The 18,822-nt window shown below is 49.8% G+C and overlaps 1 protein-coding gene across 6 annotated transcripts in view; it reads left to right on the top strand.

Moving 5' to 3' along the window:
• PIEZO1 (piezo type mechanosensitive ion channel component 1 (Er blood group)) overlaps positions 1 to 18,822 on the top strand; it is a 113,706-nt gene that overhangs the window by 49,927 nt on the left and 44,957 nt on the right. For 5 of the 6 annotated variants that reach the window (XR_012789137.1, XR_012789138.1, XR_012789140.1 and 2 more), the window contains exons 6-11: positions 5,534 to 5,711; positions 6,249 to 6,462; positions 12,731 to 12,902; positions 13,006 to 13,125; positions 13,331 to 13,469; positions 16,087 to 16,178. Coding sequence is in view for 2 of the 6 variants with exons in the window: in XM_075576783.1 (XP_075432898.1) it covers positions 5,534 to 5,711; positions 6,249 to 6,462; positions 12,731 to 12,902; positions 13,006 to 13,125; positions 13,331 to 13,469; positions 16,087 to 16,178 (915 nt within the window). In the remaining 4 variants the exon portion in view is untranslated. The remainder of the gene's footprint in view (positions 1 to 5,533; positions 5,712 to 6,248; positions 6,463 to 12,730; positions 12,903 to 13,005; positions 13,126 to 13,330; positions 13,470 to 16,086; positions 16,179 to 18,822) is intronic. The other variant, XM_075576784.1, reaches the window with a different exon arrangement.

Raw genomic sequence — 18,822 nt, 5'->3', positions numbered from 1 at the left:
GTGTTATGGTGACACTGGGTATCTTTGCGTTAGTACTTAGTAGTGTTATGGTGACACGGAGTATCTCTGTGTAGATAAGGCCCTTATTCTATAAACGGTGCTATCCCACAGAAAGCCCAATTAAAGTAAATGGTGTTTTCTGTGCAATATATTTTGCCCGTTATAGAGTAAGGGCCGTGAGTATCTTTATACTGCAACTGCACGAAATGGGACTTGGGAGATCGCGTGTGCTTGTGACGGTGGTGGTGGGGGGGGGGGGTGGTGTAGAGGATGCGCCTGTGACGGGGGGTGGGGGGAGAGGATGTGTCGGGGGGGGAGAAGAAGAGGATGCACCGGTGACGTGGGAGGGGGAGAAGCGTCTGTAACATGAGGTCGGGGGGGTCGCATCTGTGACGTGGTGGGGGAGAAGAGGATACGCCTGGGGGGGAGAGGATTTGTCTGTGACAGGTGGGGGAGGGGGAAGAGGATGCGCCCGTGGCGTGGGGGGAGGGAAAATAGCTGCTTCTCTAATCTTGTAGTTCTAACTCCTCCCTGATGACTGCGGCTTTGGAATCTGTGCTGCGTTCTTTCCTTATTTGAGCATGCTGGCGGCCCCGTGATCTAATCTGCGGCCCCGTGATCTAATCTGCGGCTCCGTGATCTAATCTGCGGCCTGGCCGGCTCCGTGATATAATCTGCGGCTCCGTGATCTAATCTGCGGCCCCGTAATCTAATCTGCGGCTCTGTGATCTAATCTGCGGCCTGGCCGGCTCCGTGATCTAATCTGCGGCTCTGTGATCTAATCTGCGGCCCTGTGATATAATCTGCGGCTCCGTGATCTAATCTGCGGCACCGTGATCTAATCTGCGGCTCCGTGATCTAATCTGCGGCTCCGTGATCTAATCTGCGGCTCCGTGATCTAATCTGCAGCCCCGTGATATAATCTGCAGCCCTGTGATATAATCTGCAGCCCTGTGATATAATCTGCGGCTCCGTGATCTAATCTGCAGCCCCGTGATATAATCTGCAGCCCTGTGATATAATCTGCGGCCCTGTGATATAATCTGCGGCTCCGTGATCTAATCTGCGGCCCCGTGATCTAATCTGCGGCCCCGTGATCTAATCTGCGGCTCCGTGATCTAATCTGCGGCTCCGTGATCTAATCTGCGGCTGTGGCATAATTGCGGTTAGGCCGGCTTCGTGATCTAATCCGCGGCCCTGTGATATATTCCGCGGCTCCATGGTATAATCTGCGGCCTCGTCGGCTCCGTGGTATAATCTGTGGCCTCGTCGGCTCCGTGGTATAATCTGCGGCCTCGTGGACATCTTTTTAGATGGGAAAGGTATACAGGGATATACCAAATAAATATACATGGGAAGGATGTTGATCCAGGGAGTAATCCGATTGCCAATTCTTGGAGTCAGAAAGGAATTTATTGATCCCCTTATGAGATATCATTGGATGATGTGACTCTGGGGTTTTTTGTTTGCCTTCCTCTGGATCAATAAGTAAGTATAGATATAGGATAAAGTATCTGTTGTCTAAATTTAGCATAGGTTGAGCTTGATGGACGTACGTCTTTTTTCAACCTCCTCTACTATGTAACTATGTAACTATGTGGTATAATCTTCGGCCAGGCCGACTCCGTGGTATAATCTGTGGCTCCGTGGCATAATCTGTGGCTCCTTTGCATAATCTGTGGCTCTGTGGTATAATCTGTGGCTCCGTGGCATAATCTGCGGCTCAATATATTTCACTTCACATGTATGATCATGCAAATCTTTTAAACACTTCAGTATTAAAAATGGCAGATGGTGTCCCATGGCCGAGTGCTCTCACGTGCAGCGCCAGTAGATGTTTGTGAGTCTTTGGCTGGAACAAGATATTTCCACTTTTTTCCGGAGCGCAGTGAGTCACTGTATCACCGCGCTGCACCGCCGACAAACAGGCCGGTAGCTGTGCGGGGCTCTTATTTCTCTCCTCTTTCCCTTCTCTATTCTCTCTCTCTCCCTCTCTCTCTCTCTCCCTCTCTCTCTCTCTCCCTCTCTCTCTCTCTCCCTCTCTCTCTCCCTCTCTCCCTCTCTCTCTCTCTCCCTCTCTCTCTCCCTCTCTCTCTCTCTCTCTCTCTCTCTCTCTCCCTCTCTCTCTCTCTCCCTCTCTCTCTCCCTCTCTCTCTCCCTCTCTCTCTCCCTCTCTCTCTCCCTCTCTCTCTCCCTCTCTCTCTCCCTCTCTCTCTCCCTCTCTCTCTCCCTCTCTCCCCCTCCCCTCCTCCTGTGCAGTGTAAGGACAGGCACTGCTCCCAGACTCCTGTGTTCTGCCCAAAATCGTTGTTTACTTTGACGCTGGCAGCGCGGAGAGGGCAGGGCTAGCGGTGCCAGTCATGTGACCACCTTCCCATAGGCACTAGCACTCCCCCATTCCGGGCTACTGGGTGTTCAGATTAACCTGCTCACTGCTGCAGGAGCCAGCACAGGATTGCATGGAGTAACCCCTTCACTCCTGGCATATTTGAGCTTTGGCAAAGTAATATTGAATTGAACAGCAGTTCATGTATAAAGCTAGCTATAGTGTGTGTGTGTGTGTGTGTGTATCTACACAGAGATAGGTTGGTTTTTGTGTGTGTGCGTGTATATAATGTAATACAAGGTATTCTCTGTGACTGCTCCATGTCCCGAGGGGTACGCTCCTGCCCTCTCTGCTGCATCAGGAGCAGGAGCAAGGATGGAATAAGACCCGTGACAGGCAGATGTGTATTGTGTGACTAAAGAGGGCTGGAAATTCACTTAGCCCGGGGGAAAGAGCCAAGAACTAGAGACACACACATACACACAGACACACGGAGAGAGACACACACACATATGGAGAGACAGACATACACATACACTGACACACACACGCAGAGCAGTGCCCCTGGATATCCCTGCTGTTTGTTTGTTTATTGTGCATTATAAGTCACCTAAGCTCACAAACACTGTTTTTATAGTAGAGTGTAAGCTCTGTGGGGACAGGGCTCCTGTATTCTTGATGCCCGTATGTCGGCGTTCTGTTCCCCTGTATTATGGTGAACAGAAATAGGAAAGAATCCCAAAATTCGGTGCTCAACTATGTTTGACCATTGGTACAATAATATCTTGAGCGGTACACTTAATCAGCTTGGGGAACAACTTTAATCCAGCCTCGTGAGTGTTTGATAACCCAATATGCCTTGATTGATCTCCATAGTGTGGGGACATGTGGTGTGTAGCTTCCAACATAAGAGTAACATGTGTACAAAACTCTGTGTGGACACCATTATAAACAGTCACCCTGGAGAATTGCACATAAAGAGTTATGGAAGTTATGAAGAACATAACTCCTTATGTTATTTTTATGTTATGTTACTGTGTACACGCACCCCCGATCAGGGGATGTATGATTCTGAGCTCATCTCTCATTGGTCACTTACATCGGCCAATAAGATTGATCCAGACGGTTTTGCGCCACTGCTGTGACGCGTCGTGCATCAGCTGGAGGCGGGGGGGCGTCTACATCAGCTGTTCGAGACGCGATTGGAAAATACTCTTTGACAAAGGTCCACTTCCCGAAACGCGTTGGAGATCCTACCTGCCATAACACCATGATGTCTACCATGGAATAAAGCATGTTTTAACCTCTTACTCATCGGTGTTTAGCCCCCAAGTTTTTTGCTGTGCTCTGCTTCTTCCCTTCTGCTGTTCTCCTGTATTAGTCTTGTATTCCATCTCTGCGCAGTGGTGTCTGTGGCTCGCTGTTACGCCGATGCTCGCCACAAACCGGGACCGGACCGCGGGGCTGAGGTGGGGTTATATAATCACCGACCTTAGTCCGCGCAGACTGATCCGGAATGCGCAGTTCGTAGTCGTACATTGCAGGGTCAGGCTTGGAGAAGGCAGCATCGTCGTCGTTGAAGCCAAAGTCGGGGTAGGAGAAGACAGGACAATCGATGGCCGAAGCAGGGTCAGGATAGAAGACATCCGGGTGGTCGTAGTCGTAGCAAGGAATCGGCAACAGGCAGACAGGAGTTCCCCGCTTCAGCTTAGGAGCATGAGCGCGGGAGTGGCCTCTGCGCGAGGAGCGGGCTCGGCCCATGACGCCGGTCTCAGCAGGGGGAGACAGCAGGCTGGCCCAACTACACCGCGGGCAGCGTTGGGGAAACCAACGCTTCAGCACAGAAGTCCAAGGCGGGTCACTGCATGGAGATTAGCACCAGACCTCAGGAAAAGAAGGGTAACCACTGCTAGGACAGAATGCAGCAGGTACCAGTGCTAGCTAAACACGCTTCAGCACAGGAGACAGGAACAGGCCTCAGGATACTCAGGAACTAGGTAGGTTAGAACACTAGGAGAGAGGCCTGGGGCGGTTTGTGGCAGAGACGGTAACATCCAAGGTAGGAGTTATGCTCGGCCCTGGTTCAGTGCCAACGCCCAGGATATAAAGGGCGGAGATCCAATCACAGGAGGAGGGTGTGTGAGTATTCCTCCAATGATGGAGCACAGGGCAGAAGCTGCAATGAGAGGCAGCACATGTGCCATTGATTGCCAGAGGAAGCTTTTGCAACTGCAGAAGTCTGCAAAAGCTATACAGGCATACCCCGCATTAACATACGCAATGGGACCAGAGCATGTGTGCAAAGTGAAAATGTACTTAAAGTGAAGCACTACCTTTTCCCCACTTATCGATGCATGTACTGTGCTGCAGTCGTCATATACGTGCATAACTGATGTAAATAAAGCATTTGTAACAGGCTCTATAGTCTCCCCGCTTGCGCACAGCTTCGGTACAGGTAGGGAGCCGGTATTGCTGTTCAGGACGTGCTGACAGGCGCATGCGTGAGCTGCCGTTTGCCTATTGAACGATATGTCCTTATTCGCGAGTGTACTTAAAGTGAGTGTCCTTAAACCGGGGTATGCCTGTAATCAAAGCCAGGAGCGGATTCCTTACACTAGCGCCCTGAAGCACAATCATTTTACACATTTGGAACAAATTTGTTGAACGGTTGGCGCTCTTTTCAATTTCTCCTGACTCCCTGAAATCTATCTTCTGTATTTACAAACACTGTATTTTTATTTTTTTATGTATATATCATGTAATTGAATCATTTAAAAATAAAAATAAAAACAAAGTCGATAAAAAAATAATAATAATTTAAAAAAAAACAGAGGGGCTCAACTCCAGTCCTCAAGCCCCTCCAACAGGTCAGGTTTTCAGGATATCCCTGCTTCAGCACAGGTGGCTCAGTCAAAGACTGAGCCTCTGAGCCACCTGTGCTGAGGCAGGGACTGATTGAGCCCCCTATGCTGAAGCTGCTATATCCTTAAACCTGCCCTGTAGGAGGGGGTACGTGAGGACTGTAGTAGTGCACCCCTGCTCTAACTGACAGTAATCCAGTAGTGGTGTCGGGAGTAATGGTTTAGTTGTGTCCGTGGCCTCTCCGTGGTCTATGTCTGTGAGAACTGTTAGACGGAAATAAGAAGGTTGCAGTGCACACGTGTGACACTGGTGTGTATTTCACACGCGTGTTGCTGCTCTCTGCAGGGAGAGGACGAGAGTGCCGCGTCTGATCACAGAGCCTGCAGCGAGGAGGAGGAGGACGGGGAGGATGTCCGGGCCTCCCTGGAAGAAGATCGGCTGAGCTCACGGCTCAGGGCGGCAGCACACAGACTGCTGGAGGCGGCGGGAAAGTCTCTGGCCATCCTGCTTCTGGCTCTCGCAGGTACAAGCCGAGAACTTGTCTGTCTGTCTCTCTGCCCTCTCTCTCTCTTCGTCTCTCTCTCTTCCCCTCTCTCTCTCTTCCCCTCTCTCTCGCTTTCTCTTTCTTCCCCTCTCTCTCTCTCTCTTCGTCTCTCTCTCTTCGTCTCTCTCTCTCTCTCTTCGTCTCTCTCTCTCTTCGTCTCTCTCTCTCTTCGTCTCTCTCTCTTCGTCTCGCTCTCTCTCTCTTCGTCTCGCTCTCTCTCTCTCTTCGTCTTGCTCTCTCTCTCTCTTCGTCTTGCGCTCTCTCTCTCTCTCTCTCTCTCTCTCTCTTCCTCTCTCTCTCTCTCTCTCTCTCTCTTCGTCTCTCTCTCTTCGTCTCTCTCTTCGTCTCTCTCTTATATCCAGGTATTTCATGTTGCCTCAAAGGAGCAAATAGTGGTAGGATGTGGTGCTATCTCCTGCCTCAAAGGAGCAGCCATCTTTAAATCTCCCAAACAATATAACATACAGATATATCTGTGCTTACTGGCCCCCGTGTCTCCCCCATGTCTTGCTGCAGGTATCACTGTTCCCTCTGCCTTCTCGGCTGCCTACTACCTGGTCTTCATTGGGCTCTGCACATGGTGGGCCTGTCACTTCCCCATCAGCCACCTGGGCTTCAACACTCTCTGCGTCATGATTGGCTTCTTCACTGGAGGTCACATGATCTGCCTCTACAGTTACCAGACGCCATTCATCCAAGATGTCTTCCCTCCTGGGCATCTGTGGGCACGGTATGTATGTGTGTGTGTGTGTGTGTGTGTGTATACAGCCCTATTCTCGTATACCACTGCAGGATAGGCGACTCGGACGCCAAGGCGCTTCTCAACGTACCGTTTGTATATTTAAGCCCAGAACACTATTAGGATTAATAGCTTTGCCTCGGTGGGATGAGGACAAGACACTGGTCTAGACAAAGAATCTCTCACAAAGCACCGGTAAGCAAAGAAGGGTGGGACGCCGTGTCGGTCCTTTCTTCCATGTAGTAACACAGGCGGGGGAGGGAGTAGGGGGTATGATCCCTTTTATTGGACCAACAAACCGGCCAGCTTTTCGGCGATCCGCTGATACGGCGGCACCGAGACGGGGGCCGCCATGTCTCCTCCGAGGCTTTGCCGCATGCGCAGAACGTAGCTTGCGCGCGCAGAACGTAGGTCCCGCGCGCACAAGAGGGGAAATGCCGGGTTGCGCATGCGCACAAGAGGGAAGATGCCGGGTTGCGCATGCGCACAAGAGGGAAGATGCCGGGTTGCGCATGCGCACAAGAGGGAAGATGCCGGGTTGCGCATGCGCACAAGAGGGAAGATGCCGGGTTGCGCATGCGCATAGCTGAAAATCGCCGGTTCCGCTTTCTGGCGATTTTCACGATACGGCGGGCCCTTAGAACGGAACCCGCCATATGCCCGGGGCCCTGCTGTACGTTACAAGCTTTCCAACCTCTCAGGGTTTGGAGTAGGACCCAATGAAGGTCCCCGAGAGGTTGGAACATTTGTAACATGTCAACCACTTGTTGGTCCAATAGAAAGTATCGTCCCACCTGCCATGGGAGACCAGGACTACTCTACAGGATCAAGCACCATAGTACAGGGAAAGACCGAGGAGAGAGACAGAAACAGAACATCGCGTACTCTGTATAGTATAAATAGATAATCCCTGCTGCAAATAGCTACACGTACAAAATAACCGTTCAAATCAGGCAGCATTGATGATCTTAACATGGAGATGTTGGAGGGGTCCACTCTGCCAGGCCCCTCTATGAAGAGTCAGGTGCTGGGCTCGTTCAGGAAAGATCCTCTGAACTGATGGGCTCAGCTGGGCTCCCAGAATAGATACAGGCGTTCCTCGGTTATCCACCGGAATCCGTTCTGGGAGCAGCGTTGGATAGTGACACCGTTGTAAAGTGAGTCCCATGTTAATCAGTGGCGTTGAGAGTTGGATAACGCATTTAGGCGTCGAAAAACAGCCCGTTGGATATGCCATTCGTTGTAAAGTGAAACGTTGGATAGCGAGGACTACCTGTATTAGCAGTAAGATAAGGGAAGAGAAAGGATGTACTCACGTACAAAAACAGATTTATTTGAGCTACAAAACCATAAAAGATATATCCGCAGGAGGAACACTCCGCACGCCGATAGGATCCTGCAACTATCCCTAACCGTTTCAAGAAAAACGTCCCGCGTCGCCCTTTATCGGTATTGCCGTGCACTCAGGGCTTTTCGTACCACATGAGTACTCGCGGTTCAAAAGCGCCGTCCCGCGTCCTCTCCGCCGGTACCTCCGTGCACTCCAAACACTTCCGCATCTAGGGTTGCCGGGTGGCTTCTCAAAGAATACTGGCCACAACGGTGAAAAATGCGGCGCGCTCGAATACCGATACGTAATATTTTCTAAACTTCACTCCACGTTTGCACCAATTTGCACTGTTTCATATTCTATTTCGTATAAAATTCTGGGAGGGGTTTGGGGATTGAGCCTCCCAGCATTTTTAACAAAATAGAATATAAAAGGGAGCAAATTGGTGCAAACGTGGAGTGAAGTTTAGAAAAAATACATAATGGTCAGATCATTTATAAATAACATACCTGCAGTCATACATAGCGAGCTATACTGATCTTAATGCTTCTCTCACACTACTTCCAACATTGTTGCAACCCCTCCTCATCCTCTCACATCCTCCTCACACCACCACCCCTCCTCCTCCTCCCTCACCTTCACCCAACCTCCTACTCCATCACCTTCACCTTTCCTCCTTCCTCTCCATCCTCCCCCTCCTTCACTCTCCTCGCCTTCACCCCCCCTCCCCCACCATCATCCCCTACTACTCCTCCTCCCTCATCTTCACCCCCCTCCTCCTCACCTTCAGCCCCCCTCCCTCATCTTCACCCTCCTCACCTTCAACCCCCCCCTTCTTCCTCCTTTTTCATCCTCTTCCCCCTCCTGGTATCTTACCTGTGGAGGCAGGGACAGAGTCGAGCTCTCCTCTCCCACATGCAACGCTGGAAGGAAACTACATTTCCCAGCATGCAAATGGTGGAGCCGTCCCATTGGGTAGTCTTCTCCTTGGCTGGGAGCGGTGGGGGGTGATGCTACCCGTTGCCCTGGTTACCAGACGCTGCAGCCTGCAGGAGACTCACACTGCCTCACTGTAAGAGCCCCTACACCTGGCTGCCCTTCGCACTCCCGCTGCCTGCATGTCCAGAGAGGGAAAATACCGGACACATACATGTCCAGTTTTACTTATCATTTTTTACCGGACATATCGGCAAAATATCGGTCTGTCTGGTTGAAAACCGGACACCTGGCAACCCTATCCGCGTCACGTGAGAGTTCGTCTCGCGAGAATTTGATGGGTAGTCTTAGGATCAAGCACCAGACAGGACACCGAAGTCAAATGAAAGTATTTTTATTCTGGCGAGAGCCAGCAGACCCAACACAAATCACCATACAGCTATACTCTGGCCCACACAAGTAGAATCCTAAACAGTCTAGGTGCCCGGCGTCACCAAAATGCCTTTCCCGGTGCTGCTTCCAGTCTTGTATCCACGTAAAGTCCGTAAGCATCGCTGGCTGCAATTCCTGGAGCAGCAAGTTTCAATTTCCCGCTGTAGTGGAGCACACAGCCTCGCTTTCGGGCCGCTCCGGCACCACCTCGGAGAACCGCACTTTGTCGATCCGTACAGTGTCAGCAACCAACACGGTACTGAAATCGGCTGCACTTCTTATAGCCGTCCCATCTCCATAGCCAAACATGGAGAACGGGGCAGCGACCAATCGCCACACGGATGCTAGGTGGTAGACCAGGGCTGGGGAACGTCAGGCCCGAGGGCCATATAAGGCCCCCGAAATCATTTGGTCTGGCCCTGCTAAGGCAACTGCTATAACCGGGGTCACGCCAATTTGTAAAAAAATGGCCGCAGCGCGCCCGATCGGGAGGAGGCGGTGTGAGGTGTTGGCAGCCCTACACGATCCCCAGCAGCCACTGTACTAGCCCCAGCAGCCACCGTACTTCCCCCCGCAGCAGTCCCAGAAGTTCCCCCCGCACTTACCCCAGCAGCCGCCCTACACGATCCCCCCCAGCAGCAGCAGCAACTACCAGAGGTGGGGTGGGGGGGGGGGAACTGTGTGCTTGCATGCCTGCTGTGTGTCTGCTGTGTGTCTGCCTGTGTTCCTGTCTGTGTCTGTATGGCCCGCGAACGATGTTATAAATATCCAAATGGCCCTTGGCAGAAAAAAGGTTCCCCACCCCTGTGGTAGACCAATCACAGGACGAGGGCTCGTCTGTGTTGGCCAATCGGGGCAGGGGGCGTGATGGAGAGTCCGAGGCAAGGAGGGCGGGAATTATGAACCAGCCAATGGGAACAGTGCCTACCTCCTCCTGTTCCCACGGCCAGCTCACTATCTCTTGATGATATAGGCACCTCTCTGTGTCTGATTAACAGGACCACTGTCTGCCCAAACGGTTCCCAGATTGGAGGGTGGGGATGGGCAGTTCTCCTTTGTCCTCAACCTCCTCGTGGGACACTCTGTACCCGGATCCCTGGGTGTGCAGGCTGGGTACGTGTATAACCAGTCTAGCACGCCCAGGAATCCCGTAAAACAAAGTTTAAACATTCATTACAATAGTGTCACTGATAATAAAGTTACAGACCGTTCACATAGACACAGTTGGCCAGATAAGCCACAATAGGATGAATATACAGAGCCACCAGGTATATCCACCCAGAGGATGGGGCAATGACTGGGCTTTACCTTTAATAAAAGAACCACATTGCCCCTATCGACACACCACTTACTCCCTAATGCCCCAGTGTATATACTTCTAATGAACATTATCCCTGCTTTGTTCTCACGTCCTCCTTGCACGTGCGCAGAACAGTGTTTCCCCACCCTGGCCTTATCTTCTCTGATCAGTTTCTCAAACAGTCTTTCTCTTCTGCATTCCTTTGAGATGATGTGTATAAGGGACTATTCTTTCCTTTGTGTCCCGTGTGTACAGCGAGGACCTAAGTCATGTGTTTGCTGTCTAAGGAGGAACGGTTGAGAGAAGTTTTGATACTCGGGATATTTCCTTCGTGACCTCTGTTGTCTGCAGACCTCGTACTGAACATGAACTCATTTTGTGCAGGAAAGTTACACACCAGGTCATACTCGAGCTCTGTTATTCGGGTTCCGCAGTCCAAACTCCAACAACCACCATATACTCGTATCTCTATACACCTAGAACATGTACTTACATGCGGGAGCATTTGATTATGTATATATACGTGCATACATTCATCTCTGTGTATATATATATGTATATATGTTTCTATATAACTTTTCCTGCTAGGTTTACTCTCCGATAGAAAATAGACTGATTTGTTCAGGGGGTCAAAGTGTGAGGTGACCAGCCTGGGGGAGGGGTCAGAGGCAGGTATGGGGGATCAGAGTATGAGAAGCAGCCTGGGGGAGCATTAGGGGGGGTGAGGGGCGTACAGTGTATGAGGTGACCAGCCTGGGGGGGGGGGGGGCTGGTCTATCTGAGGCAGGTATGGGAGATTTAGTGTATGAGGTGATCACCGAGAGGGGGGGGGGGGGTATTGTTGAGCCCCCCTGTAGGAGGTAGGCCCCTGCTTATACAGAGTGTGTTTGGTAAAGTGCTAGACCATTGCCCCCCCTGTTTGCGTATCGGAGCAGCTGTCTTTGTATTTGATTTCCGATATATATCTGTTACTGTGCTGCACACACAGGTTTATTTGTATCTGTTTATTTAGAGATATCTGCCTGAGTCGCGTGGCAGATCTGTGTGTGTACTTCACATTATATACCTACAATATATCTCTTGTGACACGTAAGCTTCCTATCTCTTAAAGGAGCAGTTACTCACACATGTATTTGGGTTTTTTTTACCCCCAATTTACAGGGTGAGAGGGGGTTCTCCAGGTGGTTCCCCTTGAGCCAAACACCACTATTTTTAGTTTCCGGGGACCCTCTGGTTCTCGAGACACTTACCGGTGCAGTTACTGCCAAATCTTGGGCAACTAGGAAGTTGCAACATCAGTTGATTCCTAGTCCTAGTGGACGGCTATTTTAAAGCCCCTTTAAAAACCAACAAGTGATACTGGTAACTTCACCAATAAGTATCTCAGTAATCGGAGATCCCCGGAGCTAAAAATAAAGCGGCTCCGCTCTAGAGAACCTACATCCCCCTCTCCCGCCCCCCACCCCCGTTCCAATCCTGTGAAATTGAGGTGAGTAAGAGCGGATTGCCTTCCAGGTAGCAGAAAAAAAGGGGGGAGTTCCCAGCACTTAGAATGTAATAAATAAGGAAAGGGGGGATAAGCCAAATCGATTTTAATGCGAAAAAAGGTTTCTAACAAAGTCAGAAAGGAAGTACCTTTGGTCAGTGTGACCTCTGGTATTGGGCCTGAGGAAAGGGCACCCCCCCGAAACGTTGCCCCCCTTATTCCCCTGTTTTTCTTCCCCCCCTCCACCCCCCCCAGTTTTTCCCTTGTCTTCCCTCCCCTTCCCCTGTTTTCCTCCCTCCCCCCCCCCCCATCTCGTTTCACGATGTGTGGATTATACTCACATCTGGGTCATTTATGGCTGCAGTGTTCTCTTTTCTGACTTACTGCCCCCCAGGTAGTGCTCCGCCAGTGGGCCCCCGCACACCCGTCCGTGTGATGGGGGCATTTCTTGGGTGTGTTGGGACATTATTGGGAGAGTTCCATATGACTGGTAGACCCCCTTGGGATCTGTTCCCCTCGCTCTGCTTGACATCTGTGACTGCGAATTTCACGGCCCTGTCTCTGCCAGAAACATGTGACTTTTTTTATTTAGGAGGTTTAACCCCTGTGTTACCAGAGAAGCGCTCACCCATTTTTCTCTAATGTTGTGAAAGCGGACGCGCAACCATATTAACATTTTAAAGATCGCTTCCCCCCCTTTATTTGTGGGTGATGAAGATGATACGCTCGGCTATGATGTGAGCGGGGGGTTTAGAGATGTATCTTCTCACCGCAGGTTGTTTGGTCTGAATGACATCATACTAAACTTTAACTGCACGGGCAGCGTCGATGACCTCATCCTGAACCAGAACCACGATTGGCCGGTGTATGTGAACCCCGGCATCCTCCTGCTGCTATATTACGGTGTCACCTCTCTGCTGAAGCTGAGGAGACCACACAAAGGGCAGGTGAGAGTGGTTTGGACTAGAGCCTGGTTTGGCTCCATTCCATGGCCTTTGAATTCGTTACGTTGTGTCCACAATTAATTCCGATGCTTGCTTTCTGCTTCAGAAGGGGAGGAGGCGTGAGCCGGTGGGGTGTGACCCCCCGAAAGCCAAGCGGGAGGACCTGGAGTTGGCAAACCTGGAGCCCTGGACTAAGGAGCGGTACAGTATGGGAGATGAGACCAAGGTGAGACTCAGGAGAGGGCCTGTCCCTTCACCCCATTACCCCATCTTATTCGTTCTCTGGGGACCGAAAGTCAGGTGACCGCTTGTGTTATGGGTCAAAGAACACCTTCAATCACCTTTTTGGTATCCAGTGCTGATATTGTGATGATTTTGGTTTTCTTTTGAGATGTATATCTCTTATCTGCTCACCTCCCTCTCTCCCCTAGCCCATGATACCAAGGACGAGCCCGCCTGCAGAGACCGACCTGCAGGACTGCCCCGTTCATGTCATCCTCCCTCCGTCCTCTCCGCTCCCGGGTACGAGCGATTCCTCCCCTCGCCCATCCCAGGAACCACACGCAGCAGGTCTCGGGGAGACTGGAGAGGGGGGGGGGAATGGGGTGAGGGTGACTGGCGGAGGAGATAATGGAGTGAGGGAGACTTGGGGGTGGATGGGGGGAGGAAGACTGGAGGGGGGAGAGGCTGGGGTGGATGGGGTGAGGGAGACATGGGGGAGGGGGAGGGGGTGAGGGAGCCAGCGCTGAGAGATGCACCAAGCATTCAATGCTTAAAGCACGCCTAGAAAATAAACATGCGACAATGTAAAGTGATCCTGAGCATCACGATGCTGCCCACACTAACACTCTACCTGCTGCCAAATGTCAACAGAAACGGGCTTCCTGTGCATAGCTCTGTGCTCCAGTCCTGTGTGTTACAGGATTTCCTGGGCTGTGCCCCCCGTGTGTCCGATTAGGTAGGAGTATGTATGCTGGGGGACCTTTATTAAGTTTTGTTTTTCTGTAAGGTGAAATGAGCTTTGTGTGGTTTGGCTATGTACTTGGATACTCAGTATTATTGTACAATGCAGCATGTTTGTCTTTTTTTTATTTTCCGAGAGTCCACGTAAACCCCAAGAATGCTCTACACAATGTTTCTGGGTGCCCCCAGCAGTGAAGGGGTTAATTGCTTTAGAAAGAGAGTTTAATATGGGGTGAGGAGCTGTGGAGTGTGTGTCTCGCCCAGTGTTGGGGTAGGAATCTGCTCACTAAAGCACAAGGATTCCAGTGTTACACACACGTTCTGTATGGCTGAGATCAGGTTGAGTGAGTGTGCGTGATCTGAGAAGGAGGCCTGGGCGTTCTGTATGGCTGAGTGAGTGAGCCCTGGGTAGGAGGCTGGGGCGTTCTGTATGAATGAGTGAGGGTGCCCTGGGTAGCAGGCTGGGGCGTTCTGTATGGCTGAGTGAGTGAGCCCTGGGTAGCAGGCTGGGGCGTTCTGTATGGCTGAGTGAGTGAGCCCTGGGTAGCAGGCTGGGGCGTTCTGTATGGCTGAGTGAGTGTGCCCTGGGTAGCAGGCTGGGGCGTTCTGTATGGCTGAGTGAGTGTGCCCTGGGTAGCAGGCTGGGGCGTTCTGTATGAATGAGTGAGTGAGCCCTGGGTAGCAGGCTGGGGCGTTCTGTATGAATGAGTGAGTGTGCCCTGGGTAGCAGGCTGGGGCGTTCTGTATGGCTGAGAGAGTGTGCCCTGGGTAGCAGGCTGGGGCGTTCTGTATGGCTGAGAGAGTGTGCCCTGGGTAGCAGGCTGGGGCGTTCTGTATGGCTGAGAGAGTGTGCCCTGGGTAGCAGGCTGGGGCGTTCTGTATGGCTGAGTGAATGTGCCCTGGGTGGGAGGCCTGGGCAATCTGTATGGCTGAGTGAGTGTGCCCTGGGTAGGAGGCCTGGACATGGGCTTCACCTTTGAGGCCGTGCCTATAGTGCTGTAGTTGGCGACGGCGACATGGCGGGTGACGTCGCCACCGGCAAAAGTTATGTTGCGGCGGGGACGCGGGATTCCAGCAATTTGATTTGTTCAAAGGCCGTCACGTGAAAATTTTGCCGGCTTCAGGTTTTCGCTCCGTCGCTCCGTCGCTTGTCGCCGTCGCGTGCACTATAAGCGCACGCGGCGGCAATGTATTTGTTTTCGGGCGACGTCGCGTCGCCGACACTATAAGCGCGGCCTACTTTGAACAGCTGCTCTTTGGTGACGTGTTTTTATTTCGGCCATTTATTGTCCGGAACCTGCAGTAACTGACCAGGCCGGTCCAGGAGATCCCGGACAAGGGAGGGACGATGGAGGATGTAGCCAGGGAGGACTTTATTTCCAGCTCTCTTTATAGACACAATAATACAAGTGTGTGTGTGTGTGTGTGTGTGTGTGTGTGTGTGTGCGTGTGTCTTTCAGTCCCAAACTTCAGTAGTGCACGTTTGTTCGGATGTAAAGAAGCAGCCACCTCTAGGGTGGAATCATTTCTGTGTCATTTCTGTTGTCGTGTGGCAGCCTCCCAAGTGTGCGGTACAGAGAGGACGGATTCCTTGTCTTCACGGATATTAGGTTTTCTGCGCGTCATTCTGCAAACTCTTTTTTTTTTTTTTTTACGTGATAGAAGATTCTATGAATAACTCTTTAGGGTTGGAGACTTTTATTTGCACCTGTTGTAAATGGGAAAAGACCTAGGTATCTCCTAGAAGGAGGGTGGGGGCGGGGGGGGGGGGTGGAGGGGTATAGAGCAGGGGTGGCCAAATCCAGTCCTCAATAGCCAGTAACAAGTCAGGTTTTCATCTTTGTCGACGACTGAGCCACTGATTGAGCCACCTGTGCTGAAGCAGGGACTGATTGAGCCACCTGTGCTGAAGCAGGGATAGCCTGAAAACCTGACCTATTTGTAGCTCGAGGACTGTAATTGGCTACTCATGATATAGTGACATAGAGGAGACCAGAAGAGTCTGCTATGTGCTGAAGCAGAGATCCTGAAAACCTGGCCCGTTGGGGGCACTTGAGGACTGGAGTCGGTCTCCCCTGTATTAGGGAGTGCAGACCTATTGGATAAAGGGTAAAAGTGACCTGCAGCTGGAACGGAGGACAGAGACAGGGAGAGAAGAGCAGAGGGAGGGGGAGGAAATGCATGCTGCACGCGCCTTCTTGTGACACTGTGTGACTTTCTGCAGATAAGACGCCCGGGAAGGAGCAGTCACCGCTTCACATGCTGAGCCAAGTGATCTTGCATCAGAGCTATATCTGCGCACTCATCGCTATGATGGTACGGTACCCGCCTCCCTGGCACACTCACGTCTCTTCACTCACTGAAACTGACCAAGACCCCAAACCAGAGTGCGTCTCATAGTAACTGTATCAACACCAGTCCCTTTTTATGCAGTCACTTTACGTTCAGACATATTTTACAGTTCCACCCCATGCTGCCACCCCTGGGGTGGAATCCTCTCGTGCCTCCAGATTGGAGATTTGGGCCACGCCATTATTTTTCCCAAATTCTAGATTGTGTTCACATCACCTCGTGTGTCAGAGGCTAAGGGGGAGTTGGAAAGCGTCTTATTCACGCAAAACCAATACTTTAACCATTACGCCGCACCCCCATTCTGTGAGCCTCACTCTCACCGCACTCTGAGTAAGGCACGGTGCGCGTTTGGCTCACAAACTGGTAATAAAATTTCACAAGGGACCCTTGTGTCCTGCTCAGTAGTAACCCCACATGTTTAACAGTTCAACCCCATAACAGACCCCCACCTGAATTCTTCTCGTTAATAAGAATGCTAAAACTACTGACTATAAGCTGATAGACTAACACGATAGGCGCTAAGAGAAGTTAACATCCGAATCCCATTCCTGCCACCACTTTTACCCTTGCTTCCCATTAACCTTCACTATTCACATGTAACTTGACTAATGACTCCAAACTGAACACTGCACACAGATAAACTTAACCCTATTAACACGTTCATTCTGACCCCTGCAGTAATTGAATAGTTAAGCTGTGGGTGTGCCCCTTCTGTTCAGGTCTCTTTATTGCTTCTTTTGCTCTCTTTCTGACAGTCCCGGTGGTACAAAGTCAGTAGATGTTCCTGCCAGCCGTATAAATAAATTCTTCAGTACAGGACACTAGAGGGTTAGGTTAGGGGAGCAGCGCCGCCAAAATGTGCCCCCTCCCTTCCCCGCTGTACAACAGCTGGCAGATGTGATGGGGCCTGCTTGTTTGTGTTTAAACTTGGCAGCGTCCCCAGAGGAGCAGAGGCCGCGAGACACGGAGACACACGTGGAAAGCGCCTCTGAGAAACCCCCTGGCACCCCCATGTCTTCGACGCAGCAATAACCATAGAGGAAGCTCAACTGTATGTGTGCAGCTGGCCAATAAGAGGCAGCTTTGACATGACCTCAGTATGTGTATCACGGTGGAATGTACGTGGTGTAGGAGGAGGTGTGCGCATATTGTGCTGTAATTAAAGCGCAGAACTCTTGTAGCCTTCAGGCTGCCTGAGGAATTATCTGGAGTGCAACTACTCCCCCTAGTGTCTAATTATTATATAGCCCAACATGCGCTGCTCCTGTAGGCGGAACATTAATTGGCTCATTAGATGGATGCAAATAAAGGTCCCACCTTTCAGTATATATCAAATAGTCCCCGGTCCGGTTCTTTTCTCCATGTAATCGCTGACAATAGAAAACATCTTTCAGAGCATCATTTCAGTCCGATACATCATTCAGGCTTGTCAAATGTAGTTATAGAGTAGAGAATCCTTAGCTTAGTTGTTCTTAGCTTGGTGGTGTTAAATAATTCTGAATTCTATCAATCCAAATGCAATCTGTATAGATTTTTCTTCAACATGGCAATCAGCTGTTTTTCTCACGGTCAGCCCAAAATGTTCTTAGTCAATCATCAATGTTCAAACCAATATTCCTTTATTTACTGTATGTTTGTTTATATGTCACTAAGTAACGATAGTTAATCCGATGTTCCTTATCTTTTAAGACCCATCTCTATTGTATTGTCTTTTACGACTAACTATCTATTTAACTAACCTTTGATTCCAAACTCTTGGCCATATACTATTCAACTCAGCAGACATTAAACATACCACGTTTCTAAATCACATAAAACATGTCTACATCTGCCTGTCTTCAGACTGATTTATCTTCTTAACTTGGCAGAGGCAGCTAATTATTTTCCAATATAATTTCTAACTTAATACTAAATTACTTATTTTAACTAGTTACATGCTGAATATATATGTATATAGAGAATCTAGCATAATTAATATTTAGGCTTGAAATCATCTTCATAGGCGGAAGGTTACACAGGAATAACTCGCAACATTATACAGTGCTGCAAGGTATAGAGAGATACTCAGTATGATTATACAGTGAACTATGCACCGCTTCAATAGTATAAATGGATTTATTGTATCATCATATTGTACAGTATGTGGATAGAGATACTCTGTATCATTATGCAGTGATAATAAATATATATATATATATATATATATATATATAACAAAACAAAACAGAAATAATAAAGGAGCGCCTAATGCAACAACCTGCCTAACTGTGAATAAGTAGCCAACTGCGTTGATACAACCTATGGGGTGGCTAAAGTGAAATAATATAATTAAAAAACCCTATGTGATTCTAAGATAAAATGTGTAATAACTTTAATACAAAGTGTACATAACAAAATTGTTAAAAAATGCTTCTGGAAAAAAAAAATTTTTTTGTTGTAATACAAAAAATATATAGAATAAAATAAAAAATATAAAAAATATGAAAAAATGAAAATAAAAACTTTTTTCCAAAAAACTTTTAAAAAACCTTAAAAGTCACAGAGTCCTGTTCCAAGTGAATGCATCCAGGTATAGGCAGCCCGTTTATAAGGGATCACAACTCCCTAG

Source organism: Ascaphus truei, chromosome 19, assembly GCF_040206685.1.
Source record: "Ascaphus truei isolate aAscTru1 chromosome 19, aAscTru1.hap1, whole genome shotgun sequence".
Classification (NCBI taxonomy): domain Eukaryota; kingdom Metazoa; phylum Chordata; class Amphibia; order Anura; family Ascaphidae; genus Ascaphus; species Ascaphus truei.
Note: the sequence above shows the minus strand (reverse complement) of the source record. Positions and strands in the feature narration are given on the sequence as shown.